Source organism: Anabrus simplex, chromosome 5, assembly GCF_040414725.1.
Source record: "Anabrus simplex isolate iqAnaSimp1 chromosome 5, ASM4041472v1, whole genome shotgun sequence".
Taxonomy (NCBI): domain Eukaryota; kingdom Metazoa; phylum Arthropoda; class Insecta; order Orthoptera; family Tettigoniidae; genus Anabrus; species Anabrus simplex.
This window is the reverse complement of record NC_090269.1, coordinates 49,586,022-49,610,638: the sequence shown is the minus strand read 5'-3', so window position 1 is coordinate 49,610,638 and position 24,617 is coordinate 49,586,022. Positions and strand designations below refer to the sequence as shown.

Here is a 24,617-nt window from a genome sequence, read left to right as displayed (position 1 = left end):
GAAAATTTTATTTGTCATTGAGCAGTACATTATTTTATCTATAACATTTCATCACTCCACCATTTTATATGTACATTATCACATCACATTTAAATTTTATTTCCACAATGTAATTTTGTCTTAGGATTTTGGCAAATCCATAAGTGTATCTTAGTTAGGCTGATGATAACCCACATGGGGTCGAGACTAGTACCTTGATAACATATTGTAATGTATTTATAGAAATTGCAATTACTGTCCAGTATTGAGTAGGTGGAATAAACTTTCTAAATTATATGTAATCTTAATTCACTACGGAACCAATAATGAAATTCATAACCTTGAATACCAAATACATACCAAATGGTGAGCCATTGAGAGGTGATCCTGGCTGAGATCGCATGCGTTCAATGATGGGTCCAACCAGTAACTCGAGATCTTCAGGAGGTACACTGTCATAAAATGAGCCTAGGCTACCCAGAAAACTCGCAACATTATCAGTGTACGACATCGTCTCCACAATCTACAAAAGAGGAACACCAATTTAAGTCGAAGTTTCATATTCAAAAACACTTATAGGTTTCTGTATAATCAATACATTTCAAATCTCCATATCACTCAACATACAAAACAGATTTATTTCTATTCTGTATACATGGATGGTATAGTATCTTTTGATTACAGAATTCTGAGAAAAAGTCTCACGTTTATTCCGGGAGATCATATCATAAGAAATTTGTGCATGGAAATGTCATTCATACTCACACATACTACATCTATACCTAGACCTCAAAACTGTTATACTTGACAGCTTCATGTAATGCTGATTATGTTATACAAATGGGAGCTTTCACATTACCACAGTGACCACAAAATGACAGCTGCAGTATTTACTACTTTGTTTTATGACGTTAACCATGAATTATGAGAGGAATCATCTATAATATCTAAGTTATATGTTTAAATCATTACTGCAGCCAGCAACAGCAGACACTTGTACACTGACAATACACAAACCTGCATTAAGAGCAGAAAAGACTAACTGATGAGAATTTCAATAAAGACTTTCCAGAAAAAGTATTCTCAGTGCTTAATTAAAGTAAAAGTAAATTCATGTCCTCATCCCAAGATGGTGCAGCTCTTTTCAGGCACACCCCCATTGGAGGTGAGCTGCATGTACCATTTTAATCACATACCAGCCCTCCTGCCAGTCTTAAATTTCTGGCAGTACCGGGAATTGAACCCGGGCTGCTGAGGACGGCAGCTAATAGTGCTAATTGTTACACTACGGAGGCAGACAGCGCTTAATTGACTAGATTTCAGGGTGTATTTTATCAAGAATTAAAAATTGTACCATTTGAACTTTAGTATTACATCACTTTGACTAATGTGACATCGTTCAAGATGACTTATTACTGCTATTCGTGACAAATTGCAACATACATAAATGCTTAACTATGCTATTATGTAGCTACATTACTATGATCATGCCACAGCTGTCTACCCTGAACATGGTTGGCTAAAACTTGAACAGCATCTTCATACTGTATGCCTCCTTTACCAAGTATTCTCTAGATGCAATTGACTTCACAACAGAATAGATATACGGCATTCTTAGACATGGAGGAAAACATCTGACAGAGTATCAATAACCTTAACTGGAAAACACTTCGCTCCCACAACGAGCTCCTCCTTCCCAAGTAAATGCATAGGCGACTGCCAATAGCCTAGCATTGATGTCAATCTCTATCTAGTCCAGGCTCGGCTGTTCCTCCCTATGACTTGCAGCAAAATGGTGGACGCAGAAGCTGACAGTCACATTACTACATAACAACATATCCCCGGTGTCAATGAACAGGCATACTATGGAAATGAGATGTGATGTTTCCCCGTTGCTTTCCTCACTGACCCAGAAGGTATTACTATTATTTTTATTATTATTATTTTTATTATTGAACCATCTATGCCTATGAACTTGAACTTATAAACTTCCAAAGATTTTGTCGTCCACCGTTTGATGGATAGACCCTTGATTTGTAACTACTTGATAGAGCAATGTTTATTTTAGTAGTTTGTAAACCTGGCTCAGGGGAATTCATTTTAATGTACCGAAGTTGTCAACACTTCAGCTGGTTCGTCCTCAATTGTAATCTACTTATCAGATACTTGGAAATTTGTTCTCTAGCCAATTAAAACTGGGGTGTGTACAGGAACCCAGCCTATCAGCAAAGAGTTCTGGAAGCTTCCCCTTAAGGAACTATAAAAGCAGGGCACTTTAGGGCCGTCTTGTATGAATTGCTCCAGTGCTTCGGAGTGCGATTTGACCTAAGGGAAGCAGAGGTGAGGCCTGCATGAGAAAGCTCCAGCAACATGAGGTAATGGCAGAATTTACCTAGACATGTGATAGCTCCTGCGGGCAGTTTAAGGGGAAGATTTCAACCTCTTCTCTTTTAATGTAATTTTTTAAACTGGTGGTTTCAATGTAGAATTTTCAGCGAAGTCTGAGGACTCTGGTTATATTCCCTACTGGGAACTATGTAATGTAAGGGAACAAAGAGTGATGACCCTCTGTTGTTACCATTGAACTGGGTGACTGACTCTTTTGAAACTTCCAAATTTTGTAAATCTTGTCTCGACCTTAAATGTCCCTCCTTTACTCATACCGTATAGTATAGGATTAACCTTTGTATCTTTGGGCAATAAGCCCACTTAGGATTTTACCAATTTCTATAAAGAGTGCAGGTGTTTCGCCTCCTTGCATTATGTTTATGGCCGGTTATGTGCAACCATACTCAACTAATCTGCTCCCATCAGAAGAAGTTGAGAACTTAATTTGCAACGCAAAGAGGAAAGGAAAACACCTAGTCCTTAGAGCAGATGCAAATTCACACCACACTGTATGGGGCAGCACGAACTGCACTGCAAGAGGTGAGTCTTTACTAGAGTTTATTACTGGAACTGAGTTGACGATACTAAACCTAAAAACAAGCCTGCATTTATAAATAAAAATTGTAGGAAGGTAATAGACATTACACTAAGCACTACGAATATTGCAAACTTTATTAAAGGCAGAAAGGTGCTGGAGAAACCATCATTGGCAGACCACCAGCACATCCAATTTGCAATAGATGCGAGACTATGTGGGGTTGAGATTTACAGAGACCCAAAAAGAACTAACTTGGATAGATACAGAGAAGTTCTACGGAAGGCTGTACCAAAAATTCCAACGAACGTGAGAGGACAGAAAGAATTGGATGAGGCAGTGAAACTATTAGAAGAGGCCATTATAGACTCAATCCATGAAAATTGTCTTCTCAAAGAAAAGAAAAACACCAAAAAAGTAAGGTGGTGGAACAACAAACTAGCCAAAATGAAAGAAGAGATTAGGATATTTTATAGAATATCATCTAGAAATGGTATGTGGGATGTATATCATAGGAAACTCACGAAGTATAACCTAGAGATACGGAAAGCTGATCTGTGAGAAAGTGGAATCACACACTGCAACAGCAAGGCTCCAGAAAGTTCTGCAAGCAACCCATATAAATCAGGTGGGGACACTGGAGAAACCAGATAGGTCGTTTACTCAGGCGGGGAAGGGGACGCTGGAGATGCTAATGATGTGTCACTTTCCTGAGGCTGAGGAGATGACAGAAGAAGAAACGGTTGGAACAGAGACCGGAGCTCGAAGAGCAGGCTGGAACTGTGCCAACAGAATAATAAAACACAACCATGTAAAATGGCCAATCGACACATTTCAACCTATAAAGGCTCAAGGGCCAGATGAGATACTTCTGATACTCCTATAGGACGGATGGGAGATCAATGCCCTGACTGACCTCTTCAGAGCTAATCTAGCTTTAGGGTACGTGCCAAAGTCATGGTCTGAAGCTAAAGCAGTATTCATACCTAAACGTGGAAGGGCATTATGTGTAACCTCCTTCATGCTGAAAGCAATGGAGAAAATTCTGGATAAATATATCAGACGAACGGTGCAAATGAACTCAACATTACATGAAAATCAGTTTGCATATAGACCTGGCAGATGTAAACTAGAGGAAACCCTAGACTATAAATAAACTGCACTGGCGGCATTCCTGGATATAGAAGGAGCCTTCAGCAATACAACCTATGACGCTATGATCAAAGCATTAGAAAAGAGCAAGGTGAGTAAAACCGTCGTCAAATGGATTAAATCCATGTTAGATGGAAGGAAGATAAAAGCAACCCTGTTTTAATAAATGCTTACGGTTAGGGCCACTCGAGGTTGTGCTCAGGGAGGAGTTCTTTCGCCTCTGCTGTGGAACCTCGTGGTGAACAAAATCATAGCTATGTTCAACGAACAGCGTTTCTAAACACAAGGATACACAGATGACCTAGTGATTGTGGTATGAGGTAAGGTGATGAGTGTTATCCAGGACCTCATGCAAAGATCACTCAACCTTGTGGAGAACTGGTGTCAGGAAGAACAACTATCAGTCAACCGGAATAAGATAACTCCGGACCCTTTTTGCAAGAAGGAGAAAATTAGAGGGAAAGAAATCACTGAAGCTCTTTGGGCAAGATATATATATGGAAGAACAGGCACTGCACCTAGGTGTAATATTAGATAAAAATCTAACCTGGAATCCACATATAGAAAGGAACATAACCTGAGCCAAGTACTTTCTGTATGCATGTAAAAGAGCCATTGGGAAGACACGGTGCCTAAGACCATCAATGGTAATGTGGATATACACAATGGTCATAAAACTGTTGATTGTTGATGGCCTATGCTGCAATCATCTGGTGGCAGAAAGTTTTTTTTTTTTTTTTTTGCTAGTTGCTTTACGTCACACCGACACAGATAGGTCTTATGGCGACGATGGGACAGGAAAGGGCTAGGAGTGGGAAGGAAGCGGCCGTGGCCTTAATTAAGGTACAGCCCCAGCATTTGCCTGGTGTGAAAATGGGAAACCACAGAAAACTATTTTCAGGGCTGCCAACAGTGGGATTCGAACCTACTATCTCCCGAATACTGGATACTGGCCACACTTAAGGGACTGCAGCTATCAAGCTCAGTGGTGACAGAAAGTAAGTCCAGGAAAAGTCAGCAGTAGATTGGATAGCCTACAGAGAATGGCATGCATAGCCATAATTGGGGCTACGGGAACTACGCTGACAGAAGCCTTCAATACTTTTTTTTTTTGCTATTTCCTTTACATCGCACCGACACAGATAGGTCTTATGGCGGCGATAGAACAGGAAAGGCCTGTGAATGGGAAGGAAGCGGCCGTGGCGTTAAGGTACAGCCCCAGCATTTGCCTGGTGTGTAAATGGGAAACCACAGAAAACCATTTTCAGGGCTGCCGACAGTGGGACTCGAACCCACTATCTCCCGAATGCGAACTCACAGCTGCACGCCCCTAACCGCATGGCCAACTCGCCCGGTCCTTGAATACTTTACTAGACCTCCCATCACTATGCAATTTCATAAAAGGCCAGGCTAGAATGAGTTCATATAGCCTGGCACAATCAGAGTGCTGGAATGCACAAAGACCCAATCTACGACACTGTAAAATTAACAGAGTAATAACAGAGGAAGTTCTACACATGCCTTCTGATCATATGATACCAAAGTACAATTTTGAAAAACTGTCTGAGACCCAGATAATAAAAAAAGAAGACTGGGATATCAACAAATGGAATACCAGTACTGAAAAAGAAGATATAGTGCAGTGGACTGATGGCTCAAAGACTGTGGATGACCCAGAAGGAGGGATCAACGGGGGAAGATCTGAGATTAATCCAGATGAGCCTGAGCAGACACACTACAGTCTTTCAAGCTGAAAGGATAGCTATCGCAACATGTCTGAAATCTGAAAATCTATACGAATAAGAACATTTTGATTTTTACGGACAGTCAAGCAGCCATTAAGGCACTAGAGGCTGTCCAGATAATATCCAAAATTGTCTGGTATTGCCACTCACTTCTCCTGAAGCTCTCAAAGTACAACACTGTCAAAATAATATGGGAACCAGGACATGCAGGTATAGAAAGAAATGAAAAGGCAGATAAACTGGCCAGGAATGGGGCAGAAACACATTTTGTAGGATTTCCTATGTGCAAGCTCGTTACTACATAGGAAAATGGGTACAAAAGAAACAAATGGAAAACTGGAAAAATACTCCAGGATGCAGGCTTGCAAAGGAACTGATAAAAGGACCAAATAAGAAGCATACTAAAGAACTGTTGAAACTCAGCAGAGAAAATATAAGATGGGTAGTAGGACTGTTCACATGACACTGCCGTCTGAAAAAACACCTAGATAGAATTGGAGTAATAAGAGATAATATCTGTAGGAAATGCAATGAAGCAGAGGAATTAGCTGAACACATACTTTTCGAATGTGAGGCGCTGGGTAGAATCAGACTCGCCACTGTAGGACTACCAGGTGAAGAGAGAGAAAAAATCTAAAGAAGACCCAATAAGAACAACCTGCAGCTTTGTGAAGAGAGCAGGTATATCTAGGTGGGAATTAAGGAAAAATATGGTAGCAAAAGATCTTAAAGGTCGATGCTAATTAGGAACTAATATTTAGAGGTCCCATGAAGAAGAGAAGAAGATGTGCAACCATTTCCTTTTTCCATTAAGGCCATATAGTATGGACAATTATGCCCCCTATTTATTCAGTAACTGTTTCTGCATCTTGGTTCCCTTTAGGAACAGTGCTTAATGTTATTATAATTGTGGAGTAATTGATGAACACTTTACAGTGCCTGAGGGGTTTCCTAGTGTAATTTCTGTGTATCAAAGGAAACTGATTGCCTCTGCGAGGCTAGACTATGGTATTTCGCAGCTCAGACTCGTGAGTAGTGTACCTTCTTGGAACAAATCGTGCTCTTGTAAAATGGAGTACCGGTCAAGAACAATAATGCTCTTTTCTATGTAAATTAACTGCCTGGTAATTATCACAAGTTTTTGTACCTGATTTTTGGATTTCTAAGTCCCTGATATTGTTAGAGCTGATGAACTCATACCCTCAAAAAGGCACTGAGAGTGAACTCATGGAGACTAACGACTCATACAATCCGGTCATATCTAAAGAAGACATTGTTCAGGCAACACAGAAAATCAAGATAGACACCACAAGCGGTCCTGACCACGTAATCGTCCGAGCTATTAAAAACAGCACGATTTCAGAGATAATCGCAATCATCGCCACTAGAATGCTAACAACAGGGTTAGTACCATCGACTTTCAAGAAAGCCGTATAATTCTGGTTCATAAAGGAGGTGACGTTAATGATCCCAGTAACTGGCGTCCAATTACTATATGCTCAGTTATTAGACGAGTCATCAAGATAGTTCTTGATAAACAGCTTCGGAACTACGTTGTGCTTCATGACAATCAAAGGGGTTTCACAGATACACCCGGTACTTACATAAATACCTCAATTATGGAAGCCGTTTTACAGCACATCAGGCAAGAAAAGAACGATGCATGCGTTATATTTCTCGACATTCGCAAAGCTTTTTATAACGTCGGACACGCGCACCTCCACAGCACACTAGAGTCGGTCGGTGTGTCTGAAAAACTGACGAGGCTGCTAATTGCTCTACAAGAGGAAACGTAACACAGATACAGACACGAAAACAGGGAACAAAACCCATCAAAATTAATCACGGTGTGCTTCAAGGCTCACCTTTGTCACCGGCATTATTTTACATTGCTACCAATTATATTGTGGAAGAAGTATCTGAAGATTCTTTAGCAGGGAATTATGGTTACTTGATTGCAAACGAGGAGCCTAAACTCACTACAATGTGTTTCGCCGACGATACGGTAATATTTGGGAAAAACACTGAATCTGCTGCCGAACTAGCCAGGATCGCCATAGAAAGATTTAAGAAACTCCGCCTGGACATCAGCACTTCAAAATCAGCGTGTCTTTCTATCAAGAAAGGTCAGCTAACGGAGGAGAATATCATCACAAATGACGACTGTGAAATTAAATCACAGTGCAACAGAAATGGGATTTGTTACTTAAGTGTGAATTTCATCAATAAATTTAAACTGGATCCACAAGCCGTACTTGACAAGACGCGAAACAAGATTGACACCCTTGTTCGCTCAGCATTGCTGCAATCTGACCAGAAATTTTCAATTTTCAATAGTTCAATATCACCTACTCTTATTTACCTACTCCAAATTACTCCCCTAAACAAGATACCTCAAACTCTTCTATCAGATGCGGATAAAATATTGAAGAGTGGAACTAAAGAATGATTACAACTTCCAGCAGACATTTCGGGTCACATGGTGTACACCGAAAGGAAGTATAAAGGCCTCTGTTTCGAGCCACTTGGGAAGCCAAACTACAGCATATTAACATCTGTAATAAATTATCGCTTGCAAATTACAGCTACATTAATGCAACTAGGAACTTTGAGCAAGAACGTACAATGTGTTTGCAAGATCTAGGCATAGAAATGAATGATCAAGGTATGTCCAAAAGTAGCCAGCCCTCTTCCCAATGTAAGGAAGATTCGACAGATACTACGAGACAGGGAAGTTCAGTCATGGAAGAAGTTGCCGCACAAAGGAAAGGGCGTTGGGACTCTTCCAGGAATACACGCCAGGGAACAAATGGATAAGAGATCACCGAGGCTTATCCTGTGCGGAATGGAGAGAGGCCATCAAGATGACAGCGAATGTGTGTGCCGTTCGCTCCGTGCCGGGAAGGTTCCTGGACAACACCCTCTGTCGGCGTTGCCACAGAGAGCACGAAACTCTTGCCCGTGCCCTGGGAGCCTGTCCTCACGGAGAGGTATTGAGAAATTCCCGCCATCATACAATACGACACGATTCCGACCTCGCTGAAGGATCACGGGTTCACGGTGCACGAAGAGGTCTCTGTCCTAGCTACTGACGGGAGTAACAGGCGTATTGACATGATAGTCTTTCAACCAGCTAGCAAGCAAGGACTAATCTTAGATCCCACAATACGCTTTGAGTCGCACATTGGCCAGGCCGAAGAGGTGGACGCCGAAAATAAGTCAATTTACCAGCCAACTGTAAACTACTATAAAGATAAATATCACCTAGACAATATTTCCGTCCATGGACTTGTGATCGGAGCTCGAGGCACAATCCCTAAATTTCTTGTACAGTTACGGAATTCTCTCGGTCTCAACCGGACACAACTTCACGACACCGCTATCGTCGCAATACGAGGTTCAGTGACCATACTCCGCAATCATCTATATAACATTTGAAGAACCATACGTCATTCCATATCCCAAATTCATTGCAAATTTATTCCTGAGCCTTGTGGTGGTTAATTTCTATCTGGCACACTAGCAAACTCAACAGTAACTTACAAGACAAAATACTGTGTAGTCGACATACTTTGTCCTTGTGGCAGCCTCCGCATGGGGGAAGTTGTATTAATAATAATAATAATAATAATAATAATAATAATAATAATAATAATAATAATAATAATAATAATAATAATAATAATAATAACAATAATAACCTGTTCTATTTGTTTGTTATTCATTCAGATTTTGTATCTCTCAGTTTTAACAAAAGGAAAGAAATAAAATTTCCAAATTTGTTGTGTTAAGTTCTGCTCTAGTTAATTCCTTGTCCAGCCATTCAACCCAGGCGCAACCCTCCGTGAGACACGGAATACCCGTAATATTTATTATTATTATATTAATCTGCCAAGCCCACTGAAATACACCAACCAGTCCCACGAGCAGAACTTTCGTACCATTCATCACAAGTACAGGCTGCATAAGTGATAACGCTGACAGATGATGTTACTACCATCGCTCACACATCGGTCACTTTCACACTGTCCAAGCCAAAGATGAGACAAACAGATCTATGAAAGTAACGAACATATTCTAGCCCGTACCAGAAGATACTGTAAACACCGTATCTTACCACAGTTAGAACATTAGGCCTATAGTAAAATTTTAAATTGTATGTACTTTTTACTCAAACATTCCTACTGCAAACATTTTATAAATTTAACTTTAATTTTAAAATACATTCTCAATACTTCAAAGTAGAACAGTGGTTATGAAGAGTACAACATCCGACATAATTTTAGTGGTTGTGTCGACAAGAGATGAATATCCTGCCATCTCTATTTATAAAAATGAAATCACTTCTATCTGTCTATATACCTGCATTTCTTCCTTCCTTCCTTCCTAAACGACATCACGTCTAAACAGCTGGGCGGAATTTCATGAAATCTTGCACAAACTTTAAAAGGGGTATATAAACCTGACAATATATTTGCGAATTTTTGGAGAAAAAAAAACGCGTATTATTTACTCCTACACCAGGAGTCATGGTTACGTGATCAAAGCAATAGCTTAAGTTTATCGATGTTAACGCGATAGCCGACATATTGATAGTATGTATGTGGTCTAGCAAGCATGGTGAAAGTGCGTCGGCTTGCGCAGAGGTTTCCTGCACCGAAAATAAAATGTTCCTTAGTAAATTGGTTGTCCTAATTGACCTCAGAATTCTAACAAGACAATATCAAGAGTGCTAAAAGTTCCAAAGCTTCTCAAAAATTGGTTATCTTTTTTATGTACCAATACAGCAAACAAGCGTTTAGCGGGCTATCTTTACGTCGGTTTGTTTTCAGATCGAGTTTGCTGTACGGGAGTGAAAGCTGGGTGGACTCAGGGTATCTTATTCGTAAGTTGCATGTTAGGGACCTGAAAGTAACAAGAATGACTGCTGGTATAAACAGGTGGAAAGAATGGCAAAGAAAGGACTTGAAATGAGCTAAGTTGGGAATAAACTCGCTAGACGAAGAAGCTGTACCAAACAACCGGCTTCAGTGATGGGGTCATGAGGCGAATGGAGGAGGATAAGTTACCTAGGAGAATATTGGACTGGGCCTTACATGGTAAGAACAGGCCTGAACTACTGAACCAATTGAGCTAACATTGGGTACAGGTACGCAGTTCAAATGGTTCAAATAAAAGCCTATTCTATATTTTCCATAATTATTAACCTTTTCTAAATGGCAGTCGTTAATATGTTAAATGTATACTGAAATTGTGCCTATTTTATCCGCTAAAATCCGAAAAGTAGAGAGAGGCCAACGCGACGGTGGTTACACTCAGTTTTTAATTCTTTTACCCGAGGTGAACTGAAGATGGGATGGGATGTTTCAAGATATTGTCGTGAAAATATAATCTTTGCGAAATTATTTCTTAAATCGCATATTAGTTTAAAATGAGATCGTGTGTTAATTTCTCACAAAAATCCGAAATAATGGGCATACGGTTAGTCCTATCACCAAATTAAGTCCAGCGCATGCACCTAATATTAAGTTTTCTGCGATAAAGGCCATAAGCATTTTCTTCGTAACTCTTAGGGCCGCTTCACACTAGGCGACAGGAATCGGCGACCAGAATCGGCTACAGAGTAGCTCAGGTGAATTCCGTGTTGCCGTGCGGTAGCCGGCCACGCTACTTAGCCGCCTTCCCCGGCCTAGTGACAGTTTTTATAACTAGTTCTCAGGCAGAGGAGTGTCTCTTGCTGCCCTTATTATTGTTGTAAAGAAAGAATGAAAGCTTCGTAGGTTTCATTCACAATCTATAATGGAAGATCGTTTGGAAAAAGGACCTTTCTATAAACTATCCCATGATTTATGTGATAATGGTACCAAGTTTTTTTTTAATAGTTACCAGTACTTCGCTTTTCGCTGTAGACTACTGAGAAGAATGTACTATAGATGTTCGTACAGCCTTATTTTGAAAATTGTTGACTGATTCCCTTCATTTTAAAAGTATAATCAAGAACTCTCGTCAGGAAATAGGAAAGAATAGGAAAGAAGGGTGCCTTAAATATTGTTCTCTCCACAACTTAATTTATAATAAAAAATTTCCTGCCTGCCCTTGTATTGGCAATCTTCTCCATTATCTTTCAATTCTGCCTGACTTTTTCCCAATCAATTGAGGTCGGCATCTGGCCCAATTTTACAGAGCGATGTATTTACTATTGCGTGTGGTGTGTATAGACGAACAAAAGTACCCAATCCCCGAGGCAGTGGCATTAACCATACGAGATTAAAATCCCCAACCGAGCAAATGGCCGCGCGGTTTGATCCACGGAGCTATCATATTACGTTCGGGAGATAGTGAGTTCGAACTCCACTATAGACAGTCCGTGGTTTCATATTTTCACACCAGGCAAGTGCTAGGGCTGTACTTTAATTCTGGGCACAGTCGCTTCCTTCCGACTCGTATACCTTTCCTGTACCCTCGTCGCCATTAGACGTATGTGTCGGTGCTACCTAAAGCAAGTTGTAAGAAAATCCCCGACTCGTTCGAGAATCGAACCCAGGACCCTCTAGACCGAAGGACGCTGTGCTGAGCATACAGCCAAACAAGTCGGACAGCAAAATCTCAATCATATTGAACATTTTATAAAAGTGTTGTCGCTTATATTTGTAATATTTTAATTACAAAGCTCGTTCCTTTCCTGGGATGTTCTTTCTTTAAAGTCGCTGAAAAACTGTGGCATTACTTCATACCATGTATTTCTCTTCTCAACTTCATTACTATAGCCTATTCGTCACAGTTTAAGTTCCAGATAGACGCTGCTCAGTTTATATAATTAAATCATTCACACTGAATGTAATATATTTATTTAGTGCAGTTTGTAGTATTCTGAAACGGAATACGCAACGGGAAGGAACTTGAAATGCTCAATGACACTGAAGGGTGTTTTGAATGGAACGCAAAGGAGGACGAGTAGCTGAGCTACACAGTCGCCTAGTGTGAAGACTCCAATACAAAACAATGGTTCACCAACTGTCGCCAGCCGGGGTTGTGCAATCTGCCTCGGCGACCGGTAGCGGGACTGAGCTACTGCAAGGTCAGTCGCCGGGCTTCTCTCTGTAGCTCGGCTACTGAGTCGCCCAGTGTGAAGAGCTCCATTTAAAACAATGTTTCACAAGCACGGGCGGCTGGTCGCCGATTCCTGTCGCCGATTCCAGTCGCCTAGTAGGGCCGCTTCACACTAGGCGACTGGAATCGGCGACAGGAATCGGCGACAGGAATCGGCGACCAGCCGCCCGTGCTTGTGAAGCATTGTTTTAAATGGAGCTCTTCACACTGGGCGACTCTGTGGCCGAGCTACAGAAAGAAGCCCGGCGACTGACCTTGCAGTAGCTCAGTCCCGCTACCGGTCGCCGAGGCAGATTGCACAACCCCGGCTGGCGACAGTTGGTGAACCATTGTTTTGTATTGGAGTCTTCACACTAGGCGACTGTGTAGCTCAGCTACTCGTCCTCCTTTGCGTTCCATTCAAAACACCCTTCAGTGTCATTGTGATTTCAAGTTCCTTCCCGTTGCGTATTCCGTTTCAGAATACTACAAACTGCACTAAATAAATATATTACATTCAGTGTGAATGATTTAATTATATAAACTGAGCAGCGTCCATCTGGAACTTAAACTGTGACGAATAGGCTATAGTAATGAAGTTAAGAGAAATACATGGTATGAAGTAATGCCACAGTTTTTCAGCGACTTTAAAGAAAGAACATCCCAGGAAAGGAACGAGCTTTGTAATTAAAATATTACAAATATAAGCGACAACACTTTTATAAAATGTTCAATATGATTGAGATTTTGCTGTCCGACTTGTTTGGCTGTATGCTCAGCACAGTGTCCTTTGGTCTAGAGGGTCCTGGGTTCGATTCTCCAACGAGTCGGAGATTTTCTTACAACTTGCTTTAGGTAGCACCGACACATACGTCTAATGGCGACGAGGGTACAGGAAAGGTATACGAGTCGGAAGGAAGCGACTGTGCCCAGAATTCCGATTCCGATTCCAGCCCTAGCACTTGCCTGATGTGAAAATATGAAACCACGGACTGTCTATACTGGAGTTCGAACTCACTATCTCCCGAACGTAATATGATAGCTCCGTGGATCAAACCGCGCGGCCATTTGCTCGGTTGGGGATTTTAATCTCGTATGGTTAATGCCACTGCCGCGGGGACTGGGTACTTTTGTTCGTCTATACACACCACACGCAATAGTAAATACATCGCTCCGTAAAATTGGGCCAGATGCCGACCTCAATTGATTGGGTAAAAGTCAGGCAGAATTGAAAGATAATGGAGAAGATTTTGCCAATAAAAGGGCAGGCAGGGATTTTTTATTATAAATTAAGTTGTGGAGAGAACAATATTTAAGGCACCCTGTTATTGCTGTTATTGCATAAATTATACCTAAAGTTCCGAAGGCTTCTTTCCTATTTCCCGACGAGAGTTCTTGATTATACTTTTAAAATGAAGGGATCAGTCAACAATTTTCAAAATAAGGCTTACGAACAACTATAGTACATTCTTCTCAGTAGTCTACAGCGAAAAGCGAAGTACCGGTAACTATAAATAAAATAAAAAAAACTTGGTACCATTATCACATAAATCATGGGATAGTTTATAGAAAGGTCCTTTTTCCAAACGATCTTCCATTATAGATTGTGAATGAAACCTACGAAGCTTTCATTCTTTCTTTTCGACAATAATAAGGGCAGCAAGAGACATTCCTCTGCCCGAGAACTCGTTATAAAAACTGTCACTAGGCCGGGGAAGGCGGCTAAGTAGCGTGGCCGGCTACCGCACGGTAACACGGAATTCACCTGAGCTACTCTGTAGCCGATTCTGGTCGCCGATTCCTGTCGCCTAGTGTGAAGCGGCCCTTATGGTTCCTCAGGAATTCGGCACTTGTGTATTCAGAGCACCCACCGGACGAGCACTGTTCGGCTCAGCATACAGCAGAGAGGGCGAAGAGGCTACCTAAACATTACATGTCAACGAAGGGTAAAAACCATAGCCGACTACAGTTACAAGCTGGAGTCATGTAAGTTTGGTAACGTCCAGTGGAGGCCAAGGCGAAAGCGCAGGATGTATCCGTGTATGTTGATGTTTAGTGAACTTCGTCTCGTGTTTTGTTAAATTTTTCACGGAGATAGGTTCGAATATATATTGACGTCAGAAAAGTTGGATGGCGCAGCCATGCGGTAGAATGTTGAAGCTGCAACATAGTGACTGGTGAGATTTATTTACATGGCGAAGCATTGACGTCGTGATGGAAACAGAAAGAAAATTGTCTAATTTGAGGAGGTACTGCTCTGTATACGGTTGCAAATCGTATAAAACGGATGCGAAATCTCTTCACTACTTCCCAGTACAAAAAGTTCAGAGAGAAAGATGGTTTTCCGCGCTGTCAATTCGAAAACGCGTTACGCGGTACATGACAGTGTGCAGTCTGCATTCTCGTGAAGACGACTTCTTTCCACAGCGTAGGTACCGGTACTGTTTATTGTACTCATTGATAGTTATTGTCTCTAATTTGTATTCACAAAGATTTAGCTACATCAAAAATACTGATAAACTTGTAGCCTAATACTTCTGTGCCGCACATAGAATGTAATCCGCTCTTTGTAAACTTCTTCATATGTGTAACAGCAGACAGTAAATTAACCAACTACATGTGAGTAATATCTTTAACTGGTAGTAATTAAGCGCTGCATTTAAATTGCCTATAAAATACTTCTAACAATGAAAGAAAATATGTAGTATTTTTCCATCATAAATTAACTTTTTTTGCTATTTGTTTTACGTCACACCGACACAGATAGATCTTATGGCGACGATGGGAAAGGAAAGGTCTAGGAATGGGAAGGAAGCGGCCGTGGCCTTAATTAAGGTACAGCCCCAGCATTTGCCTGGTGTGAAAATGGGAAAAAACGGAAAACCACCTTCAGGGCTGCCGACAGTGGGGTTCGAACCCACTATCTCCCGGATGCGAGCTCACAGCTTCACGATCCTAACCGCACGGCCAACTCGCCCGGTCATCTTGAATTAGAAGCCATAACCTAATTATTTAGTAGAATTGGACAAACTAAGTATTCTTCAACCCCAAACAGCTGTGACTGTAGAGGTTATAGTACTCTTAAATTATAATTTTCAAACTTTGGTCTGCATATTCTGTAGGTAGTTATAATTTTTATACATATTATTGTCGGCTCTAAGTTCTAAATTTTGTGCTGATGGTAAAAATGGAAGAACATTAAGTTTATGTGGGCTGTTCCAACACAAGCCTGTATAAAGCCTAGGATTTATTTGCTTTACAACATTTACTTAGTAGAATTATTATTTTATTTCTTCCCCAAGATTACAGTTTACAAAACAGGTAACTCCCCCGTCACCTGGCTATGGCTTTGGCATGGACCAAATCAACAAGAAATTTTTCCATAACCTCTAATAGTGGAAAATTACAGTAGCTTAACTGTTAAGGTGAATCAGCGTGTCAACGGCAACATTTCTCTGACAAACCCGCTTTACATATACAGTTGCACTTCACATTTTTACCCCCTTGTTCAAGACAACATTAACTTTGTGCGGTTTTGAATCGATGTGGGATGATTGTAAAGACAACGCTACAACACCAGTTTCATCTTCGGTTTCAATTCGGTTTCAAACTTTTTACCTACACATATCAAGTAATTACGCTTGAATATTTCTTTCCCTTCCACCAATGGACGCGTGAAATCTCCGACAACTCTCAACAGTTGCGCATACGACACCAACGACATTTTGAATACTTAATAAATCCTACAGACGCACACCCGATCACTGTCATGTTTACTTCCCGTCACTATCTCGCCGCCATATTGGAAACAGCTGACCGTAAGCTCCTCCCCCGTTTCGGACGTCAATAACAAGATAAGTGATAGAATAAGCCTAAGTAGAGCCTATTATCGAAATAATGTGAAGGCTAAGCAGGGCTGAGTAGCTTAGACTGTAGAGCTGGCTTTCTAAGCCCAGCTCAGTCCGTTGGTATTTGAAGGTGCTCAAATACGTCAGCCTCCTGTCGGTAGATTTACTGGCACGTTAAAGAACTCCACCGGGACAAAATTTCGGCATCTTAGCGTCTCCCAAACAACCGTAAAAGTAGTTAGTGGGACGTTAAATCAATAACGTTATTATTTGTGAAGTTGTGGACTGAATTTGGCTTATTAATGAAATGTTTTGTGTATTTGCAGATGCCCAGAAAATGTTGCGTTTCCATGTATCGTAACAACTATAGCATTAAAAAAGGTTTTGTTACCTCGTTTAGTTTTCCTTCAGACGAGGAATTAAAACAAAAATGGATTTGTCATTTTAAACGGGATAATTGGGAACCTGGGAAGGATTCAGCCGCATGCATAAAACATGCCACACACAAAAGTTTTTCAACAGGCAATAACATTTGTGATAGTAAAGTCAACGTAACTATACTACCACCAAAACCTAATGATTATCTCCCTGATGCATGTCAAATTATTTTCCCAAATTTGTCAAAAACATTTGTCAATGAAAAGCGTTAAAAGAAAAAGATCCTGAAGGTAGGACCTGGAAATGTAGAGTAGGGTAAACAAAAAGATGGATGATATGCCAAATGTAACCCATTTACTCAAAATTCACCAAGATATGAATGTCACTGTACTGTATATGTTAAGTTATCAGGTGTTGTTAAAAAAATGGCATGTTTAGCAGATGGTAAAATATCAAAGTGGTCTCAACTAAATGTGTATTTATTAAATTATATAGGAACCACTTCTTGTTGTGTTAGTGTTAAATGTGTACAAATAAATCTATTAAAATGCTTCACAATCGCATAGAATATCGTGAGGTAGTGAAAGCACACTCTTTGTCTTGCCTCATATTTTTGAGGGAACAATTCAAACTTTGCACTAAAAGGGCCGGGCTGAGTGGCTCAGCGCTGGCCTTCTGACCCCAACTTGGCAGGTTCGATCCTGGCTCAGTCCGGTAGTATTAGAAGGTGCTTAAATACGTCAGCCTCGTGCCGGTAGATTTATTGGCACGTAAAATAACTCCTGAGGGACTAAATTCTGGCACCTCGGCGTCTCCAAAAACCATAAAAGTAGTTAGTGGGACGTAAACAAACATTATTATTATTATTATTATTATTATTTGCACTACAAGGAAAAAGAGTTAGGCCCTACAAAAAGTTTCGTTTGGAGCTGTGAAAGCAATTATTTACCGCCAAGAAAGTTTTTTTGAAGAACTTCAGAGGTGGGTTAGTGGTGCCATCACATTGTGTTATGTGTGTCTGCAGAACAGTGGTATACGAAGACTACCTTGATTGCGAAAATTATAAAGAATTTATGTTCTCTCTATCCTGAGCTGCTTTAGGAAGAGATGACAATCAACAGTTCTGGTTTGAACCCCGTCATTGTGGGCGTGACAATAATTGTGCGATCGATTGTTTATTGTCTACATTTTCCAATGTCGTGTTAAATAAGTGCTGAAAGCAGATGAAGAACACGAGTTATGTCAGCAGTGAGGATAAAAACACTAAGCGGAGGAAGATGTCATCGCTCCACATAATTGAGTTTGTGAGAACTGTTCTTAAAGTGTTTTGTTTTTATTCATGTAAAATGTGTATTTCTAACTTCAGTGAATGCATTTTCTGATGTGTGTGTTTCTTGGTACCATTTTACGAAGAGTGTGCATTTATCATAGTAATCGTGTTGGTCTAAATGCAATGAATATGTGTGAAGTCATTCAAAATCGGACAAGCCCCCTTTTCTCTCGGCCTCCGCTTGACAGATAGATACAGCGTTGCCAAGCGTACCTTCCGGCTTTAACTGTAGATGGCTCTGGTAAAAACAGAAGTCCGTGACATCGTCAACTAGCAGCCCGTAAACGACGGACGGGTATGTTCTGCTAGTATACAAATAAGAACAAACTACACCAATACTCTTCACACATACAACTAAAGATGCATATTACTATTTAACATCGCCCCAAATCGCAGGATATAGAACACATTAAAGGATGTCTCGCTTCAAACGTCGTGAGCACGAATGAATATCATGTATCATATTCTAAGCTATGTAAATATCAATCTAAACGTGTCCATCCTCCGGTATCGTTACTTTCACCACAGAAATGAAGCGTACACATTGGCCACATCTGATGCCTAATAGATATGCTGAAGGCAATTACTGAGCAAAGCATCCCACTGTGTTTCGCAAGAGATATTCCTAATAAATTGCCATCAATATAAGATTTACAAAATATACAGCAAATTTCCCTACAGTTCTTCAAGCTGCACAGTTTATTGTAATGAACACTGTTACCTATGCTATATCAAAGAAATGCACTTTCAGATAATGGTGGTGACGTACAACATGACAAACCTAGATTTTTTTAAAAGTTGCTTTACGTCGCACCGACACAGATAGGTCTCATGGCGACGATGGAACAGGAAAGGGCTAGGAGTGGGAAGGAAGCGTCCGTGGCCTTAAGGTACAGCCCCAGCATTTGCCTTGTGTGGAAATGGGAAACCACGGAAAACAATTTTCAGGGCTGCCGACAGTGGGGTTCGAACCCACAATCTCCCGGATGCGAGCTCACAGCTGCGCGCTCCTAACCGTACGGCCAACTCGCCCGGTCATGTGCATATTTGAACTAGCCTTGGTTGCTGAATGTCTTATTTACTGAGTACGGTACGTCATTTCAGTGTTATGGATGTGTTGTGCTTTGCTTGTAATGTGTTGTGCGTTGTTTCACCAACGAATATCAATTACATTTTGTCATTGTCAAATGTACTGGCTGTAGAGTTATGTAAGTTGGTCGAGTACTTGTTTCAATTTTGGTATATTATTTTAAACCGTTTCATGTTTTCTAACTATGAAAATGTGATTTCTATTTCATATGCTAATTCTTCTTTACGAAAATTATAAACGTTATCGGCGTTAATTAAATTAGCGTTCTCACAGCAGACACTGAATGGCCCCAATGTTTCCGCCATGTTGGATTCTGAATTACGGCCTGGTAGATTGTAGTTGGTCTTTGTACAGCCTAGCAGCTGCTTGCCTGATTGTGCCTAATGTCTCGTTCTATTCAGTCTATTTTATTCTACGATATGGAAACACAAAATAAGTTATTTTGTATACTAACGCCATGTGCTAAGTAAATACGTTTTTCTTTTATTCGTTGCATTACGTTATGCTTAGAAAACAAAATTATTTTGACATGTGCTAACTAAATACCCCTGGGGTACTCATGGGATAAAGCTTTCGATGATCCTTCGCGAACGAATAATAATGGTCCTTGCGTTACGTACCACTAACTACTTTTTCAGTTAGGCCGAAGTGACGGAATTTAGTCCCGCATGAGCTATTTTGCGTGCCAGTAACCACCCGGCACGAGGATGACGTATCTGAGCAGCTTCGAATACCACCGGACTGAACCAAGTAGTAGTCAGCAGGCCACCGCCCCAACCTTCCGAGCCACTCAGCCCGGCCCTTCGCGAACGGACGATGTCACAGAGGTTAAAGATGCAAAGTAGCGCGAACGGGCCACGCCACCGAGAAAAGATACACAACATGGCCGGTCAAGCATGAGGGCATGCGTCACAGACACTCTTTAATGTGAATTGCTTGCTTATATTAATGACAATGAATACAAATAGGTTCTTGCATATTTTTCTGACTTAAATTATTTGAGAAATTATATTTTGGACATTTTGCGTGAAGGATCGCATTATGCTATGAAATGGCTATCGAACTACTTTAGTCCCCGCGTAGGTGTTTAACGTTAACATGAGCACGTGCTTATATTTACAGGAGGACTTTTTTTTCCGGGGACGGCAGTTCGTTTTCCGGAAGCACACCGCTACTACTCAACAGTAGAAGTGGCGTAAGACTTGAACACCATAAGGGGCTACGAACTTGCAATGCGTCCACGCAGCCTGCACTAGTCTCTATGATGTAGCCTGTACTAGTCTGTATGATTTAATTGAATGTACAGATATACAGTAGTTCCCACGTTTGCAGCGTGTTTCTTGACTGTGCCGGGCTGTAAATACATCGTGGTCCACAAGCAAGCTGGCTCGTTTGCAGTTTTTAAGTGGCCTAGTAACATGAGCAAAGCCGTCGATTTCGAACAACAGGAAGGTAAATTTTCACTTCAAAAATCCCACACGTAATGACCAGGACTCATGGCTGAATGGTCGGTTCAGAGTGCGTGGTGGTGGTGATGGTGATTACTGTTTTAAGAGGAAGTACAACTAGGCAACCATCCTCTATATAACACCAATCAGAGAGAAAAACTGGAAGGGATCCAACACTTCGAAAAATGAAGGAATCGGCCATAGAAAGACAAGGGCCACGAAGGGCGTGGAAATGAAACACACCCTAGCCCTCGCAAACCCAATAGCGTCGGGGTCGGAAAAGAACAAGAGTTGACCAAGGGAGATCGGATAAGATAGATGAAAGTGAGGATCCTGGCACAAGTAAGTGGAAGCAATGCCGCAACTCAACTAAGGGCCCCGTGGTTGCCAATCCACACTCCAAATTTCAGAGCCCGTGGGGTCCCTTTTAGTCGCCTCTTACGACAGGCAGGGGATACCATGGGTGTTATTCTACCATTCCCAACCACAGGGGGAGGTTCAGAGTGCCCTGGATATGATTCTCGGCCGATTAGAAGATCTTAACTTTAAATGGTTAATTTAGAGCATTTCTGCAAAAAAACGCATACAGAACACTGTCTTCCACTATAATAACACGACAGAAACCACCCAGTCTTGTCGGAGGGTCTGCCTTAGAAGGGCTGCACCAGGCTAGCAATAACCACATGGAATTATTAAAGACGGGATTCGGACCTCTGCTACCTTGGTGAGACGTCCGGTACGATGTCACTCAGCTAACACTTCTCCCAAGAGTGAACTGAAAATGAAAATCCACAGCCTGTTTCCAGTCATTCGACCGGGTCAGGAATGGAATGAATGAATGAAGCCCCCATCTAACGGCGAGGATAAGAATTGTGCTGGCTGCCGAAGCCTGTCGCAGTCCTCTGGGACAATGATTAATGAATGAAAGATGAAATGAAATGATATTCGTGAGTGTTGCTGGAATGAAATATGACAGGAAAAACCGGAGAAAAACCTGTCCCGCCTCCGCTTTGTCCAGCACAAATCTCAGATGGAGTGACCGGAATTTGAACCACGGAACCCAGCGGTGAGAGTCCGGCGCGCTACCGCCTGAACCATGGAGGCTCTCCAAGAGTGAATTAACTTATGAAAAATCACTATCAGACCGAAACAAAACCTTTCTCTAGTTATATTTCGAAAGTATGTTGATGGACAAAGTGTAACACACCGATAGCACTGTTCACTATCTCAAAACACTTCCACAATGAAAAAAATATTGAACTACATTACGCAATCCAAGAACCTAAACACAATCCAAAAACAACTTCTTCCAATCAGTTTATAACAAGAAAGGTTAAGTTTTTGTTGGTCATTCCTAATTTTTTTTCACTGTTCACCATCTCCTGGTTTTTCTAGTAGTAATATAAAAACATTCTAGTACTTAATACCATTCATCCCTTAACTAAAATATATTCCAAGATTGAGGAGAAAGTATACTACACAGATTAAATTGTACATTCCAGTCGTACTGTATGTTCTAAATAAAAATGAAAACAACGGTACCGTACTCTGACCTTTTTCAATTCCTCCACATAATTGTTCATCGCCTCCTCACGAGACATATTGCCGAGTTTATTCCAAGCATCCCATTTCATCTTCTTAATAACTTCCCAAAAAGCAGGACGTGATGCCTTACACGGACCTTCGGTCGCCTGTTTGAAGTAGGCGTAAAAGCGCAGCATGAGTTCATGTGACGGCTGGTAAGAGCCTGAAAATAAAGAGAAAGATATAAATTATTAACGAATATCTAATAAGAGAAACAGATAATATTATGTCTAACTTTCACAGTCACAAACGTGTCACCGAACACGAGTGGATCGCTGACTTTTTGATAGGAATGGAGCAACATTTATGTACTATATACAAATGCCTTATTAACTCTCATTGATGACAGCTGTGATAATGTGTTTATAGTATCCATGAAGCCCTTACCATTTTATGTAACTTTAACACTAGTATTACGTGAATACTGCTTCGAGGTTGGAGAGGAGTGTGAATTACTTTGAAAATATCATACTTGCACAGTACATCGGGTTTCGAATAGTGGTCGCCCTGGTCAATGCCAGTGGTCCCCACGCCATGTCAACTAAGAGTGCGTTATGACAAGTTGGAAAAAGCGGACTTTAACCACAGAATTATTTTTACGTTTTCCTGAAGCGGGAAAAATGACAGGATAACAAATGCAAATTCGCAACGTTCATGACCAGGTCAACCTAGTCCTTTGATGCGTTTTAGTGCGCACTACACAACCATGAACGTACGACTAAGTAACTGACTTGGAGTGGCTTAATAGAAAAAACTTTTCTCTCAATCATGCATGAAAGTAATCTAACTGAAATCGAGTAAAACAATCCTGGGTAACTGGTGTTGTCTAAGAGCTATTCTGTTTAGTCTCCTCTCTTGTCTACATACTCTTGTCGAAAAAGAGGTCATGCATTCGATAATATAGCATAATCGTTTTCGACAGCCGCCTACACCAGCTGTGGACAACCGCGGCTCACCGCTATAGCTGCTGCGCCGGGTATTGTCAAACCATGACGAACCGAATATCAAGTGTGATCACTCCACTCTCTTAACATTGTAGTTAGTGGTCCTGTAGGAGTGTGGCGCTGCAGTCTCAACGATCCAACTGCAACGACACGTGCGCCCAATTGCCGGCAAAGGTATAGCGAGCGTGCGTGAAGTCGTGGTGATAATTTTGACGCCTATTAGTTTGCTTTAATATTTTCTGGAAGTCCGTGTTAGTATCTGTGCAGTGCTGTGTGTTTGCAATCAACTAGATTTCTATTATTTCGAGAAAATTTCGTACTGTTTCGTTCCTCGTTGTAAATCGGGTTACGGAAGGAAGTGTGATGGTAGACGATATTTTATACCGCCAAAGGGAAATAATCTGTAAGCGAAGTGGGCTAGAGTTATTCCGCGGAAAGATGAGCAATTGTCGGCCAAAAGCAGAATATGTGACCTGCATTTTTCGGCAGATTTAATTATAAAGGCGGACTGTTTCGTTGTGAATGGTGAAAACGTTAATCTTCCTCTTGTGAGGTGGAAAAATAAAACCAGGAGGGGTACCTCATATATTTTCAATTTTACCGAAATACCTATCCACTGTGATAAAATCGCGAAAGGTACCCAATAGCAAAAGGAGGGAGGACAGTATCAAGAGGATAAGGAACGAGAATCACGGAGTGAAACAGTGATGACAACAGTAGACGGTGAAGTTGAAGTTCAAGGTCAGCCTAGTTGTAGTCAAATTCAAGGTCAGTCTAGTTCTCTTACCGATGCCGAAAATATAATATCTCTCAGAAAGCAACTAAAGAATGCAACTCGTAATTTAATGCGAGCTAAATGCAGTCTTTCCTCAGCCAAAGCTAGGATTAATTTCCTACAGGGGCAGATTAAGAACACCGAATTTCAATTTATAGATTGTAAATTTCTTAGTAAGAAGCAGAAAATTATTACACTGTGTAAAAGAAATGTCAAGTAAAATCTCCCAATGGTATGAGGTACAGTAGTGATTTTCTTTTAGAGAGTTTATTACCTAGAATAACATCACCCTGAGGATAGGATATAGGCATAATTTGTTACCTCTTCCCCCA

General features: G+C 41.0%; 1 protein-coding gene across 2 annotated transcripts in view; it reads right to left on the bottom strand.

Moving 5' to 3' along the window:
- Positions 1-24,617, bottom strand: part of LOC136874317 (acyl-CoA-binding domain-containing protein 5) — a 156,212-nt gene that overhangs the window by 57,226 nt on the left and 74,369 nt on the right. For both annotated transcript variants that reach the window (XM_067147960.2, XM_067147961.2), the window contains 2 exons: positions 22,536-22,729; positions 340-502 (listed from right to left, as the gene is read on the bottom strand). In XM_067147960.2, coding sequence (XP_067004061.2) covers positions 340-502; positions 22,536-22,729 — 357 coding nt within the window. The remainder of the gene's footprint in view (positions 1-339; positions 503-22,535; positions 22,730-24,617) is intronic.